We start from the raw sequence: 15,194 nt of genomic DNA, 5'->3' as shown, positions 1-15,194 counted from the left end.
TAACCTCACAATGCATACTCTGTGTTCTGTTATTGATTAGCTGAGTGAGCTTGTGATTAATAATCAGTTAGTAAGCAATTAGTTAGTAAGTGTAGCATGTATAAATAGCTGCACGTTTCGTGTTTGTTTCTAAGTACAAAATATCAATTCATTAATGAAATAAAGAATTTTCCTCTGCATTTTCTCAGCTGCCAAACAGCAGCATTTATTCAGTTTTACAATTTCTTCAGTTTGAAGCTAAGTGTTCGTTGATTTTCTGGTGAAATGGAGGGAGGTGAATTAGAGAGATATATACACTTTAGACTGGATTATAGCTTAATATCTGAATAGTTCTTTAGAAGTCTTTGCGATAGAAACTTAGGGAAAATTCTAGCACTGCGTAGAGACTAAACGTTTTGCAGAATGTTCTGAAGCTTGGCTAGAATGAGAATATGCCACATGTTACTTAAAATAGTTTTGTATTAATATTTAACCAATTACTCGTAACTTAATATAAAACACAATTTCATCATTATTTTATAAATCTACAGTGGAATTGTTCAAATGAAAGAGCAATTGGGAAAATAATTTTTGTCTCAATTCACATGGGAGACAACACTAATCAGTGTTGTCATATATTATAATCTCAAAACGTCACAAATGTTGCTAACCAGTAAAAACCAGTTCAATTTGATTTTAGATTTATTCACGACAACTAAGGCGTGATGGGTATCATCATCAGGCAATAGAAATAAATCATGACAAGTGACAATACCGTTTTTTAGTTAACTATTTGTACGATGCTTTTGAATTTAGCTATGCGATCCAAAGCTCGATCAAATTCGCTTTCTTCCAGTGCAATTGTGAAGCGGCAATAGCTAGGAATTCTAGTCCACGAACCACTGTTGATGCATAAACCAGATGCCTTGACTATGGCTTCCCTAATATTTGAGTCATCAAGCTTGATTTGTTCTGTAGCTGTTTTCTCACCACTGGTAGTCATCAAGCAAAACAGAGGCACAATTTAAGTGGTTCGGCCTGGAGAACAGGGCAGCAATCTTATCTCCATCACCGAGATCAAACTACAAACATTAAGAAGTTACAAGCTTTTCATATGTCTCAACTATAGCCTCTAAGACTATATATACATATCATGAAGAGTCCAGAAAATTCCCCCACTCACTAGCTGCATTCCGGGTTTGTTTTTCCCGCCTTGTAAAGGTCAGTTAACAACCTTGAATCAAGTACTTAACCCGTGCTTCGGTAAGTGACCAAAACGACTGCCAAATGTGCCGTATAGAGTAAATGGAATCACGTGAACAACATGTGATTTAATTGCAGGAAGTAAACGATAATACACAGATGTCAATATTCTCCTGTTTCATCAAGCAACCGAGAGGGCATGCACAATCAAGGTTATAAACCGACATGTCAGAAATGTCTGAAACTCAGTTTTAATTTCACAATTCAACACATCTCTTTTAAATTTTTTTTCAATAATTTTCAGTTATCAATAATTGAAAACTTTTAAGATTTTTTTAAGCAGAGAGTAGGGATCTTTTAAGATTTCTTTTTTCAATAATTGAGAGAGTTTCTGTGATGTAATATGATACTATTCAATCAAGTAAGAACTCTACTTTTTGGTGATAGACACAAAAATCACGCTTCATTTTCACTATTAATGAAGTTAATAAATTCATAACATAATCACGCTACATTTTCATTGAAATTAATATGTCTTACAAATTTATTTTTCGTAAGCTGGTGCTAGTGATTCTTTTTCAAATGATGACGTGTTTGCTTTGGTAATTAATTAATAAAGTGAAACAAAAACAAGTAGATTCCCGCACCAATAATTTTGCAAGCAACCCAACCGACCATCCCCTTTTTTCTCTTTGAATGCGTCCTAAAAAGGCTTGCAATGTAGATCATGTATTTATTATGAGATTTATTGGAGTGAATTGTTGTTTTTGTCATTATCAAATAATATATTTGAGAGCTGTTCATTTTTGTATATATAAAACTGAAATTATTATAATTGTGTAGAAGAGTTTGAGGGTCACTGGGAGGATTTGCTCATTAATGGTCAGTGAAGTAAACCGACCAGGCGAATTTATCAAAAGCACTTTATTATAAGAGAGAACAAGAATGCCAAGAAAATATCAGAGACAAAAAGGAAACTAAGCAAACAAAAACAGAAAATCAAAAGAGAAACAATATCCCACAATACCAAGAAAATATCAGAGACAAAAAGGAAACTAAGCAAACCAGAGCACGTGCTTGTGACGCCATGATCAAGAACGCTGCTGCCGTAACTAGAAATCTCTTCTTAAACAAGATTATCATCATCCGAAATTATAAATTTTGCATACAAGACATTTTAAATCAACAATTCAAAGGAAAAAAAAAAGAAGAATTTAAACCAATTAAGAGGATAGGCATTAGGTAGAATTTCAGATGAAGAAAAACGAATCAACCAAGGTTCTATCTGCCTGAGTTGCCGGAAGCATTCGGCCGCTTCTGCATGAACTACAGATCCCATAGAATTTTGGTTGCGTCTATTCTGACAAAAGTACTTAATATCTTATTTTGGTTTGGACTAAAAGCAAACATGCAGCTGAATCTGATTGATTAAAAATCTAAAACAGTACCAAAAGAAAGAAGAAAATGACAACCAGCACTAGCTAATTCAGGGGATGCATGCACATTAATATTTCTCATAAAATCATCACCCATTGTGCTCTGAGACTCAGAAAATCTAAGGTGACTGATTTATGTTGACTTCTCAAAACAGGGATATCTTACATCATTTACTGATTAATGATGCTGATGTTTAATAGGATGAATCAGGTGTTTTCTGAAATGTCTCAAGAAAGGACCCTTGAGCACATGAGAATGAGACGAACATTCAATAATCTCCAGGATAATATAAGATCAAGGATGCAACAAGGACAAACAGAGATGGCAGCTGTAGCGTTTTGACAGTACACATGTTATAGCCGTTAGATTAAACAAATGTAAACCATCGGATACAAGTTTTGTAAATATAGATTCAAAATGAAAGAAACATTGTTGTGATGTGTGTGCATTATTCTCTCATTTTGATAATGTGCTAACTAAGATTTTTTTTTTTCAATAATTTTCAGTTTTCTGTCAAATGTAACATAATATGATCATGTGTAACATAAGAACACAAAGCATGAAGGAAGCTCTAATCTTTTTCAAACTTGGCCAAAGTTGTTGAATATCTAAATCCTCAAGTGTTCTGTATTTTTTTTATTAAATTAGCATGATTGGACACAATAAAATAATGAAAATCAAATTATTATGATGGGTGGATTAGTTAGCTAGATTAGTGTTATTTTGTCTAATTATCATGGATTAAATTCAATCATATATAATATATAATATGTCCTTCGTATTTTCCCTTCTAATCTACATCATAAAAAGACTTGTAATATATAATGGCAATCTCGTGAACTAGTGCTAATTTCATTATATTAGGCACCTTTGTGATATGTTATTAAACCATAGAAATGTGGGTTAGATTCAGGGAGATTTTGAATGATTTATCTAATTATAAATTTTTCGGATTACATATGTTTCAGTCAAAAACAGGGGAGCTCCTTGAATTGGAAGCTCTTTAGGCACAATATCACGAAATTTTGATATTAGCCCATAAAAGAGCTTAGGCAGGGTCAAAGAAGTAACAGAAACTGAGGTTATGCCCAATATGTCTAGCCCCTACTTTAAAAAATTCAGGTTATTTTGCCTAACGGGTTTCCTACATCATATAAATTACGCTGGTTCTTCACAATTATTAACACATTAATATGACTAATTAGAAAGTAATAAAGAGATGGATTTCTTTTATTTTAAAATAAACGGAATTGATTGCAGAATATTATTGGGACTACTTGTAATCTAAAATTTACCATGAATGGCCTTTTATTATGTGCACTAGCTAATAGATTTTAAGAAATCACTTTTTACTTTGAAATATTTTTCTTGCGATTAGAGATCTTGGGTTGTCCCTTGATAGAAGAAAGGCACATAAAGAATGGAGGACAATGTCGGCACTTGCTAACCCATATACCTTGCGTAGTAATAAATGGCAGAGCAGTGGATATGGATTTGAAACAGAAGAGGAATGAGTACCGAACTGTATAAATTAATTAATTATTCCTACAGCATGGGTTTGTAAATTTCTTTCTAGGACTGTATTAACTAATTTCTTATTGGGGTAGGTGTAATATGTAATTATTATTGATGTTGTATCTTCGTATTGTCTTGATGGCTTGACAGCCTTTGGGCACCTGAGTTGCTTACTTCGAACGGCAGAGTTAAGTTTCAGTCTTCGAATTGCCGCGTATGGTTCAATAGCCAAGCCAGTCTTCAATTATTTGTTGATCTAGTGATCTATTTATAAACAACTAAAAATCATTTTGATTCTTTCACTAATAAGAATTGTCATTCTGAAATTGAATTTTCACCATTATTGACAAGTTGTATCAGAGAACTTTTAAGGTTATTTATGAATTTAGAAATCAAAATGAATTTAGCAATTTTACAGCCTATTTCCTTTTTAGCTGAAACTTATTAGACACTTTAAAAATTTTAAGTGCCCGTACTCTCAGTTTAAGGTTCAGTGCAATTACCTAGATTCCCATTTCCCCATTTCGTTGTCCCAACCCCACTGTCCTACATTGGATTTTGCATTTAGCTTATTGTGCCGGTATCTACACTTGCTTTGTATGAACGCAAAATGGCGATTAACAAAAACTCCAAATTGATTCTCATAAAATTTAGTTGGCTTTGTAATTATTCTCCAATTTCCTTACAAATGTTTACTTTGCATGGACTGTTGTAGAAAAAATTTCTGGTACAATAAAATTTTTCCTGCCTCCATAACTGTAACCAGCTTTCGATAGTCTAAGCTTGTAATTTAATCAATATATAGCCGACCTTAAATTGACAAAATTATCAATAAATTAAGGATCAAGAGAAGCATTTAGGAATGTTATTTGTTTCATTAAAAATAAACCAATTCAAATTAGTTAAATTATTGTGTACTATTTGACTTCATACTTTTTTATTTGGATAAATAAATGAATATATATAATATAATTATTTAATGAGGAGATTTTTTATTTTGACAAAGTGATAATGTTATTAAAAGATTAATATATATATATATATTTTTTTTTTTTTTTATTTGCTAGAACAACCAATAATTATATGGTTATTATATAATTATTTTAGAAACCGGGGGGAGGGAGGGAGGTGACAAAATGGATCCTAGAAATAGTAAAAATGATAAAAATGCTGAAGCAACACTCCCTTCAAGATGTGATCACACGGCGGGCAGAATGGGTGCTGATCAGTTTTGAGTACAAAAGGTCTTACATGCGATATATGATTAAGACATTTTCATTTAAATCTCCTCATGTGTTTTAATTCGTTTTTTTTCGTTTACCACTGTGATTGCTTGTAACTAACACAAACGTACAAAGAATGTAGGAAGCTTTGGTTTGCATATTTGGCACAACATCACGAAATTTTGAGATTCTGATGATTTTGACTAATGTGCTTCCTACATCATATAAATTACACCGGTTCTTCATAATTATGAACACATTAATATGAATAGTTAGAAAGTAATAAAGAGATGGTTTTTTTTTTTTGAAGTAAACATAATTGATTGAAGAATATTATTAAATGGGTGGGACTATTCGTAGTCTAAAATTTTCTCCCCATTATTATGTGCGCTAGCTAATGGGTTTTAAGAAATCAATTTTTACTTTGAACACTTTTGTAAATATCAAAATACTCCTCAACAACATTCCTGATATTGATTTATTATTAAATGTGATGGTCAGCTTCAATATTCAGTTACTGAGAATAATATTGATCTAGGAAATGCTTATATATATATATATATATCTATATATATATTGAAGTCCCAGTTGCGTCTACCTAGTTTTGTGGACATGCAACATTCCTTATATTAACTTAATTGCTAAGGAGAAGTCTTTATTTTTCTTGGTTTGGCAGACTTTGGGCAGCTGCGTTGCTTACTTCGAATGGCAGAGCCAAGTTGTAGTCTTCGAATTGGCATCATCGTATAGTTCAATAGCCAAGCTGCAGGTCTTCAATTATTTGTTGATCTAGTTCTCTACTTATAAACAACTAAAAATCATTTTGAACCTTTGGCTAATAAGAATTGTCATTCTGAACTAAGGGCCAGTGAGCTGAGGATTGTTGCTAAAATATGAGTTCTGTGTTCTATCATGCATTTTCTATACTGTTAATTGTTTGAGCCTATAAACTAAGACATGCTTGGCATGGACATCTCAAAAGCTCAAGATGACTAGCATGAAGTACTGCAAACTTGAGAAACTCATTTACCATGTTCTCATATTCTATAGACCTTCTATCCATCAACATCCAAGATTTATCCATATTTAAACTATTAACTTTCCTGCAAATGCATCGCATTTTATTCATTCAGTTTTATTAATATTAGAAATTGATATTGTTTACAACCACAAGAACAACTAATAAAATTATAGAATCAACCAAAAAAAGGGGGCAATGAGAGCACAATTTCACTAATTAAGCAACTATAGTGTCTCTAACATAGTTTCTGCTACTATATCTTTGTGATTGTCCAGAATCTAACAGATGTTATAAATAAATATCAAATGAAGCTTTCGGCATTGATTCCATCAACTATTTTTATTGATTCAATAGATATAAGTTCCAAGTCTGATGAGTGGTGGATTCATTAATTGAGCAACTGAAGTCCTAAACTTGTGCCCAGCCCATTGAACTGTTGCAGCATAAATTAACATTACTTCTAATATGCAATCAATTTGAAAACTGCTGCAGTTCTATAATTTTCCCTTGTTGGATTCAATTTGTAAAGTGCATTAAGATGTTTGCTAAAAACAAAAATAATCTTTTAAAGAGACATTTAATCAAACAATTAATGCGCATTCAAATAACAGAACACTCTAAAATCATTTCAACAGGATGTAAATCTCAAATCCCTATTATTATCACGAGACTCAATTAATTTCAATTGAAAATATTACACATTCAATTATCACCTGAAATCAACGTTGCTCTTGGCGGAATTAAGGAGAAAACTCTGTTCTCAATATAATCTATAATTTGCTTGAAGAAAAGAAAGAAAAAGATATCTTAAGTTAAATAAACAAAAATTGAACAGAAGTGTACTAACCAAAGATAAAATACATTGATTCTTTCAAAATTGAGTATGAAAATTGTTGAACAGGAAATTGAGACTTGGAATCAATTAAATCAACCTTGGTTGATTAAAAATACAATTAATTCAAGTATAACCATAAATTATCAAACTAGAAAGAGAGATATAAAAAACAATTATCTAAATTAAAGGAAACAATACCCAATATTCGAGAAGCAGCAAAAGCAAGCTAAAATTCTTCGTGCGTTCTTCTTCAAAAGAGAATGGAGATGAAATTCGGAATTGAGTGATTGATGAAAAACTGAGAGGTGATTATTGAAAAGAAAGTAATGGGAATGAGTTTGAATTTTCTCAAAAGAAACTAAAATCTGTTCTAAGAACGAAAATAAAAGCAGTATAGTCAGTTTTTTTGTTTTTTTTGCTCGAGTCAATAAAAGGAAAAGGTAAATGATAATTATTCAATAAATATGTAAGATATTTATCACTTATTTGATAAAACGTCACAATTATTTGACGTTTAAATAAATTATCATTTATATTTCACAATTACTCAGTTTTTCACAAAATGTCATATATGTTTGACATTTCTTAAAAACTGTCAAATAAAAAATATCGAATTGTTTATGTATTTTTAAGGAAAACCTATGCGCTGCTTTAAGTTCGTCTTGTAATTATTGTTGCCGCCAAATTTAACTATTTATTGTGGGTCACATGTCATTCGATAACCAACTATCAAACGAATTAATAATTTAGTTTCATACGGCATTCTTTTTATGAATGTTCACCCCAATTAGAGAAATAATAATATTGCTTTTCAACATCACCAATTTTTTGTTTAATAAAAAAAAAGAATTATTTTATAGACTGCATGCTTCCATGGGTCACATGTCCTTCGATAATCAACTATCAAATGAATTAATAATTTATGTATATTCTGTCATTTATTAATGAGTTTTTATATATGAAATTTTCAAGTAAAAAGGAATGATCAGATACATTTCTCATAAAGGAAAATCTTTATGGCCTTCTCCTTTTAATAAATTCAAGTGTTCTCTTGTCGATGAAATAGCAAACGACAATCTTAAACTTACAGCCTCTCAGTGTGGGAGAACCATTGATTCTCAATCTAGAATATAGTTCTGAGTCACTCAATCATAATTACTAACCTAATTAACAAAAAAAACAGAATAATCTTTCTCACTTACTATATTTCGACGACCAAAAGAAAAACTGTTTTTTATTGATTTTTTTTCTAAACACTCATTCAATCATGGATTCATTGGTGAGTTGGCGACCCAAATAAAAAATGATCTGAGTGTCAGTGATAAAATAAACATTAGAATTACACAACTTTGCACTTTTCTCGTTATATAACTGTTACTTGATTCTGTAAAATGTTTCGAAATACTGCTTTTGAAAGTAAGTGAATATGAAAATGTCCAAAACTTAGTCTTATTTCCTGTTCAATTATAAAGAACAATATTTTGAAAACGTTAGCGGAATAAATTATTGGTGGTTGGAATGTTTTTTTCCCCTTTCATCTTCACTTTAGAGTGATTTCATCTGTGTCTATTTGTTAGATAACATATTAGATGAATAAAGTAAAATATTTCTAAAAAGAAACGTTTTAGGAGTTTAAAAAAAAAAATAGAGAGAGAGAAACGTTTTGATTTATCTTGGTTTATGAGTTGAAGATTTGTAAAGTGAAGGTTCTAAGTAATTGACACTGGATTAACTGCTTGACCTATACGAATATCTAACGGAAGGAATTTCGTAACAAGTGGTGGTGATTGGTGAATTGCTAAATTATTAATGGGTGGTGGGCTGTGTTTTTCTTTTCTTAGCTGCAAGGAAAACAAGTGGGGAGACTTGCCACATTTTACGTCGTATTTTGGTTGACCCTTGACACTTATTAATTACTAAGCATTTTCATTTTGCTTACCAAGTGGTGGTGTGATGGGTGAATTGCCAAATTATTAGTCATTGGTCAATAAAGTATAAACGCGTGATTTCTAGCTGGGCCAGACCCTTCACAATCACAAACTCATTCTGCTTAATTATCCATTTTCTCACCCGTTCAATTTTCTCATTCTGCTTTCCATAACCCATAATTCTGCTCCTTTCTTCCTTTGCCCAAAAAAAAGAAAAAAATGTCAATGATCGGAGAGGCAATCCTTACGGCGTCCGTTGATTTGGTGGTCAATAAGTTAGCTTCAGAGGGGATTCTGTTTTTTGCACGCCAAGAGAAGATCCAAGACGATCTAATGAAGTGGGAGAATATGTTGGAGATGATCAAGGCGGTGCTTGATGATGCTGAGGAGAAGAAGACGACTAATCGGTCTGTGAAGAAGTGGCTTGGCAAGCTTCAGAACTTGGCTTATGATGTTGAAGACTTGTTGGATGAGTTTCAAACTGAGGCTCTCCGGAGGATCTTGCTGCTTGGAAATGGAGAACCAGCTGCTGCTCATGATCAACCCAGTAGCAGTCGTACAAGAACAAGTAAGTTTCGGAAGCTCATTCCTGCTTGCTGCACCACTTTTACTCCACAATCGATTCAGTTCGATTATGGCTTGATGTCCAAAATCAAAGAGATCAACAGCAGATTTCAAGAAATTGTGACACAGAAAAACTTGCTAGATTTGAAAGAAAGTTCAGCTGGAGGGTCCAAAAAAGCCAGTCAAAGGCTAGAGACAACCTCTTTAGTGACTGAAGCCAAAGTATATGGCAGGGAAACAGAAAAGAAGGATGTTGTTGAACTGCTGTTGAGGGATGATTTAAGCAACGATGGTGGATTCTCTGTTATTCCTATTATAGGTATGGGCGGGATGGGCAAAACTACTCTTGCTCAGCTTGTCTACAATGATAAGCGAGTGCAGGATCATTTTGATCTCAAGGCATGGACTTGTGTCTCTGACGATTTCGACGTTAAGAGGCTAACAAAAACAATTCTAAGATCCGTTACTAAGCAGACTATTGATGACAGTGATTTAAATTTGCTTCAAGAGGAGCTGAAGAAGAAGTTATCTCAAAAGAAATTTTTGCTTGTTTTAGACGACGTTTGGAATGAGAAATACAATGATTGGGTTGACATGAGCCGTCCGTTTGAAGCTGGCGCACCGGGAAGTAAGATTATTGTCACAACTCGTAATCAAGAGGTTGCAGCCATCATGGGAACTGCTCCAGCTTATGAATTGAAAAAGTTGTCATTTGATGATTGTCTGTCCGTGTTCGCTCAACACTCTTTGGGGACAAGAGATTTCAGTTCAAACAAGTCATTGGAGGAAATTGGCAAGAAGATAGTGATCAAATGCAACGGCTTGCCCTTAGCTGCGAAAACACTTGGTGGACTCTTACGTGGTAAATGTGACCGAAGTGATTGGGAAGGTGTGCTCAGTTGCAACATATGGGATTTACCAGAAGAGAGATGTGACATTATACCGGCGCTTAGAGTGAGCTACTATTATCTCTCGGCACCTTTGAAACAGTGCTTTGCATACTGCTCATTGTTTCCAAAGGATTATGAATTCGAAGAGGAGGAGATAATTTTATTATGGAGTGCTGTGGGTTTCTTGGATCACGGAGAGAGCGGGAATCCAAGTGAAGATCTAGGTCGAAGGTTCTTTCAAGAGCTACGTGCAAGATCTTTTTTCCAGCAATCAAGCAACGGTATATCACGATTTGTGATGCACGACCTCGTCAATGACCTTGCTCAATGGGCTGCGGGGGAGATATACTTCACAATGGAGTATACCTCGGAGGTTAACAAGCAACAAAGTTTTTCCAGAAATCTTCGTCATCTGTCATACATTCCTGAATATTATGAAGGCGGTAAAAGGTTTGAAGACTTGTACAATATCCAGCATTTGCGAACTTTTCTACCAGTAAGGCGGTCAAATAGGTCGCGTGGATACTTTGCTCTTAGCATTCTTCCTAAGTTGTTCAAACTCCAACGATTGAGGGTCTTCTCTCTGTGTGGATATTTCATCCCCAAGCTGCCGGATTCAGTTGGTGATTTGAGGTATTTAAGGTACCTTAACCTATCTGGAACTGAGATTAGAACTCTGCCTGAATCAGTCAACAAGCTTTACAATTTGCACACCCTTCTGTTGGAGGGCTGTTGGCGACTGAAAAAGTTGTGTGCAGCCATGGGAAACCTCATCAAATTGCATCATCTCAATAATTCAAATACATCTTCGTTGGAGGAAATGCCAGTCGGAATTGGTAGGCTGACTTGTCTTCAGACGTTGTGTAATTTTGTTGTGGGAAAAGACAGTGGTTCCCGGTTACGAGAGCTAAAGTCCTTGACACAACTTGGGGGGACACTTTGCATTTCAAATTTGGAGAATGTAAAACACATTATTGATGCCGAGGACGCTCAATTGGATAGAAAGGAGAATCTTAAAGAATTATGGCTTCGATGGACTCGCAATACTAATGGTTCATCTTCAAGGGAGGCAGAAGCTGAAGAGGGCGTGCTTGACATGCTAAAACCCCATAAAAATCTGGAACAATTTTGTATCAGCGGCTATGGAGGCACAAATTTTTCAACTTGGTTAGGAAATTCCTCATTGTCAAATTTAGTAACACTTAAATTTGAATATTGTAGCATGTGTACTGCCCTGCCGTTGGTCGGGCAACTACCCTCTCTAAAGCATCTTGTAGTATGTGGAATGAGCAGCGTAAGGAGATTTGATCCAGAGTTCTATGGGAAGGTTGCTTCAATTCCTTTTCCATGCTTGGAGACTCTTTGTTTTGAAGACATGGAAGAATGGGAAGACTGGATTCCTCATGGATCCGGTCAAGGAGTTGAAGGGTTTCCTAAATTGAGAGAGCTTCACATTTTAAGATGTTCTAAACTGCAAGGAACACTTCCAGAGCACCTTCCTGCATTGGAGAAGCTTGTTATTAAAGGATGTGAAGAATTGTCAGTTTCAGTTACAAGTCTTCCAGCTCTTTGCAAATTTGAAATTGGTGGATGTAAAAAGGTTGTGTGGAGAAGTGCAGCTGATCATCTCGGCTCACAGAATTCAGTGGTTTGTAGAGATACATCAAATCAACTGTTTCTCGCAGGGCCATTAAAGCCGCGACTGCCAAAATTGGAAGAATTGAAGATAAATGATATGAAAGAGCAGACATATATTTGGAAGAGTCATAACGAATTACTGCAAGACATTTGCTCTCTCAGAAGACTGACGATTACAAGCTGTCCCAAACTTCAATCCTTGGTGGCGGAGGAAGAGAAAGACCAACAACAGCAGCTCTGCGAGTTGTCATGCAGACTCGAATATCTAAGATTGAGTTATTGCGAAGGCCTTGTGAAGCTGCCACAATCATCTCTCAGCCTCAGTTCCTTGAGAGAGATAGAAATCTACAAGTGCAGTTCCCTTGTTTCCTTTCCTGAGGTTGCTCTGCCTTCCAAGTTGAAGATAATTGAGATTGAAGGTTGTGACGCACTGAAATCATTACCAGAGGCATGGATGTGCGACACCAATTCATCTCTCGAGACCTTGTATATTGAGCATTGTCGTACGTTGACATATCTTGCTGGAGTCCAGCTACCACGGAGCCTTAAGAGGTTGGACATCCTTAGTTGTGATAATATAAGGACTTTGACAGTGGAAGAGGGCATCCAGAGTAGCAGCAGCAGCAGCAATAGAAGGTACACCTCATCTCTTCTTGAGAAGTTAGAAATTAGGGATTGTCCATCACTGACATGTATATTTTCACAAAACGAGTTACCTGCCACGCTTGAGTCCCTTGAAGTTGGCAATCTACCTCCGTCTCTTAAGTCCCTTTTTGTTTGGTATTGTCCAAAGCTGGAGTCAATAGCAGAAAGGTTGGACAACAACACATCTCTTGAAACAATCAATATTTCTGGGTGTGAAAATCTGAAAATTTTACCGAGTGGTTTACATAATCTCGGCCAGCTTCAAGAGATCGAAATATGGGAATGTGAAAATCTGGTGTCCTTTCCCGAAGGGGGATTGCCTTGTGCGAAACTGAGTAAGCTCAGGATCTATGGGTGTGAGAGACTGGAGGCCTTACCCAAGGGATTGCACAATCTGACCTCTCTTCAAGAATTAACAATAGGAAGAGGAGTTGAGCTTCCAAGCCTTGAAGAAGATGGCCTTCCCACCAACCTTCATTCACTTCATATTTGGGGTAATATGGAGATTTGGAAGTCAATGATTGAGCGGGGTCGGGGATTTCATAGATTCTCCTCTCTGCGACATCTTACAATCGAAGGATGTGATGACGACATGGTGTCATTTCCACTAGAGGACAAAAGATTAGGGACCGCGCTTCCTCTTCCTACCTCTCTAACATCTCTGAGGATTGTAGATTTTCCAAATCTGGAACGCCTATCTTCTTCAATTGTTGATCTTCAAAACCTCACCCACTTGAATCTCGTGGATTGTCCCAAGCTCAAATACTTTCCGGAGAAGGGCCTGCCTTCCTCACTTTTGCAATTAAGTATCTATCGCTGTCCGTTGATGGAAGAGAAGTGCAGAAAGGATGGAGGATTGTTAACCCATATACCTTCTGTTCAAATCGATCTTAATGGGTTTTTGACAGCCGAACAGAGGACGACTGAAATATTTTATTATTAGTAATTTTTTTAAAAAAGAAAAAATTGGGTCTCTTGCTTTGCCGAAGAAGATCAGAATTTTTGTTTGGAGGGCAGCCAAAAACTTACTTCCTTCAGCTGAGAATTTGTGGAAGAGGAAGATTGTCCAAGAGCCTACCTGCCAGCTTTGTAAAATGGGAATAGAGAATTTGTTTCATGCCTTAGTTGATTGTAAAGCAGCCAAGAAGGTTTGGAGACTATCCCTTTTTGATAATGATATTCAAGCAGCCCCTGGGCAGGATGTTTTGAGCTTGTTGCATGGCGTGAAAAGATTGAGAAGCAAAGCTGATGTAGATTTGTTTGCCGCGATTCTCTGGGCAAAGTGGAATGCAAGGAACCAATGGCTGTTCAAAGGCAAGCGAGAGAACCCCCAATCTGTTGTGGCTAAAGCTGAAGCTGTGATGGAGGCTTATAAGAGAGTGCAGCCTTCAGTTGCTGTAAGCCATGGAAAGCAGCAGAAAGTGGCGCAGCTGGGATGGAATCCCCCTCAAGAAGGTTTTGTTAAGATCAACACTGATGCCGCTACCAACTCAGAAAAGAATCTTGCTGGGCTGGGGGCTGTGATTAGAGATGAAACGGGGCAAGTGACAGCAGCTGCGATCAAGGTCTCAAAATTCCATGGAAGTGTAGCTTATGCCGAGGCAGAAGCTATGGAATGGGGCTTGCAGGTGGCAAAAGATGCACATGTGACAGATGTAATTTTGGAGTCAGACTCGCAAGAAGTAGTTTGTTTAGTAAACAACAGTCAGGGCAGCAGATCCGAGATCTATTGGGTAGTATTGGAAATTCAGAAATTGAAAGAAAGCTTCGATCATGTTAGTTGTGTGTATACACATAGATCTTGCAATGCCATTGCCCATTCTCTAGCTAAACTAGCTTTAGAGAAATGCGAAACTGTTGTATGGAAGGGTTCATACCCTCTACAAGTCATGTATCTGTTATCATCTCAGAATTAATAGAAGTTTCTTTTCAAAAAAAAAAATTTCAAATCTCAGTTGAAAACAATTCCTTTAAATGAATATGGTTCGGTGTCGGTAAGTCTTTATCATGTATATAATGGGCTTTCGAATTTTTTAATTAAACAATAGAATGTGTGCAAGTGCATGTTATATATATGTATTCTCTTCATCAGACTTTGGCAAATATTGTTTTGAAATTTTAGCTGTTGGATATATATAATCTCGAGTACTCTTTTTTATATAATTAATATAAATAAAACTTAAATTATTATGACCGGACCCCTTAGATTATCATTATTTCGACTATTTATAATCTTTGTGGTGAATTGTTAGTGGGGTGATTATTTTAAATATTTTATATTTCAATCATTTACATTTTGTGTGTTGTATATTTGAA

General features: G+C 35.4%; 1 protein-coding gene and 2 long non-coding RNA genes across 5 annotated transcripts in view; 1 reads left to right on the top strand and 2 right to left on the bottom strand.

The window, feature by feature from the left end:
- The window catches only part of LOC107176807 (putative disease resistance RPP13-like protein 1), a 35,050-nt gene extending 20,084 nt beyond the window's left edge, over positions 1–14,966 (top strand). The window contains 1 exon segment of the mRNA XM_052441240.1: positions 12,858–14,966. Coding sequence (XP_052297200.1) covers positions 12,858–13,821 — 964 coding nt within the window. The 3' untranslated portion in view covers positions 13,822–14,966.
- On the bottom strand, positions 5,567–7,747 carry LOC127902345 (uncharacterized). Of its 3 annotated transcripts, XR_008054730.1 has the most exons (3): positions 7,412–7,670; positions 7,092–7,158; positions 5,567–6,811 (listed from the first exon to the last, which is right to left on the bottom strand). It is a non-coding gene; the product is annotated as an uncharacterized LOC127902345 (long non-coding RNA). The 3 variants fall into 3 exon arrangements; XR_008054728.1 differs by lacking the exon at positions 5,567–6,811 and having other exon boundaries at positions 7,002–7,158; positions 7,412–7,747; XR_008054729.1 differs by lacking the exon at positions 5,567–6,811 and having other exon boundaries at positions 7,002–7,148; positions 7,412–7,747.
- The window catches only part of LOC127902342 (uncharacterized), a 35,556-nt gene continuing 32,647 nt past the window's right edge, over positions 12,286–15,194 (bottom strand). Inside the window, exon 2 of the long non-coding RNA XR_008054724.1 lies at positions 12,286–12,875. This is a non-coding gene — a long non-coding RNA (uncharacterized LOC127902342). The remainder of the gene's footprint in view (positions 12,876–15,194) is intronic.

Source organism: Citrus sinensis, chromosome 5 (genome assembly GCF_022201045.2).
Source record: "Citrus sinensis cultivar Valencia sweet orange chromosome 5, DVS_A1.0, whole genome shotgun sequence".
Taxonomy (NCBI): domain Eukaryota; kingdom Viridiplantae; phylum Streptophyta; class Magnoliopsida; order Sapindales; family Rutaceae; genus Citrus; species Citrus sinensis.
The sequence above is the reverse complement of the archived record's forward strand: the minus strand, read 5'-3'. Positions and strand labels throughout refer to the sequence as shown.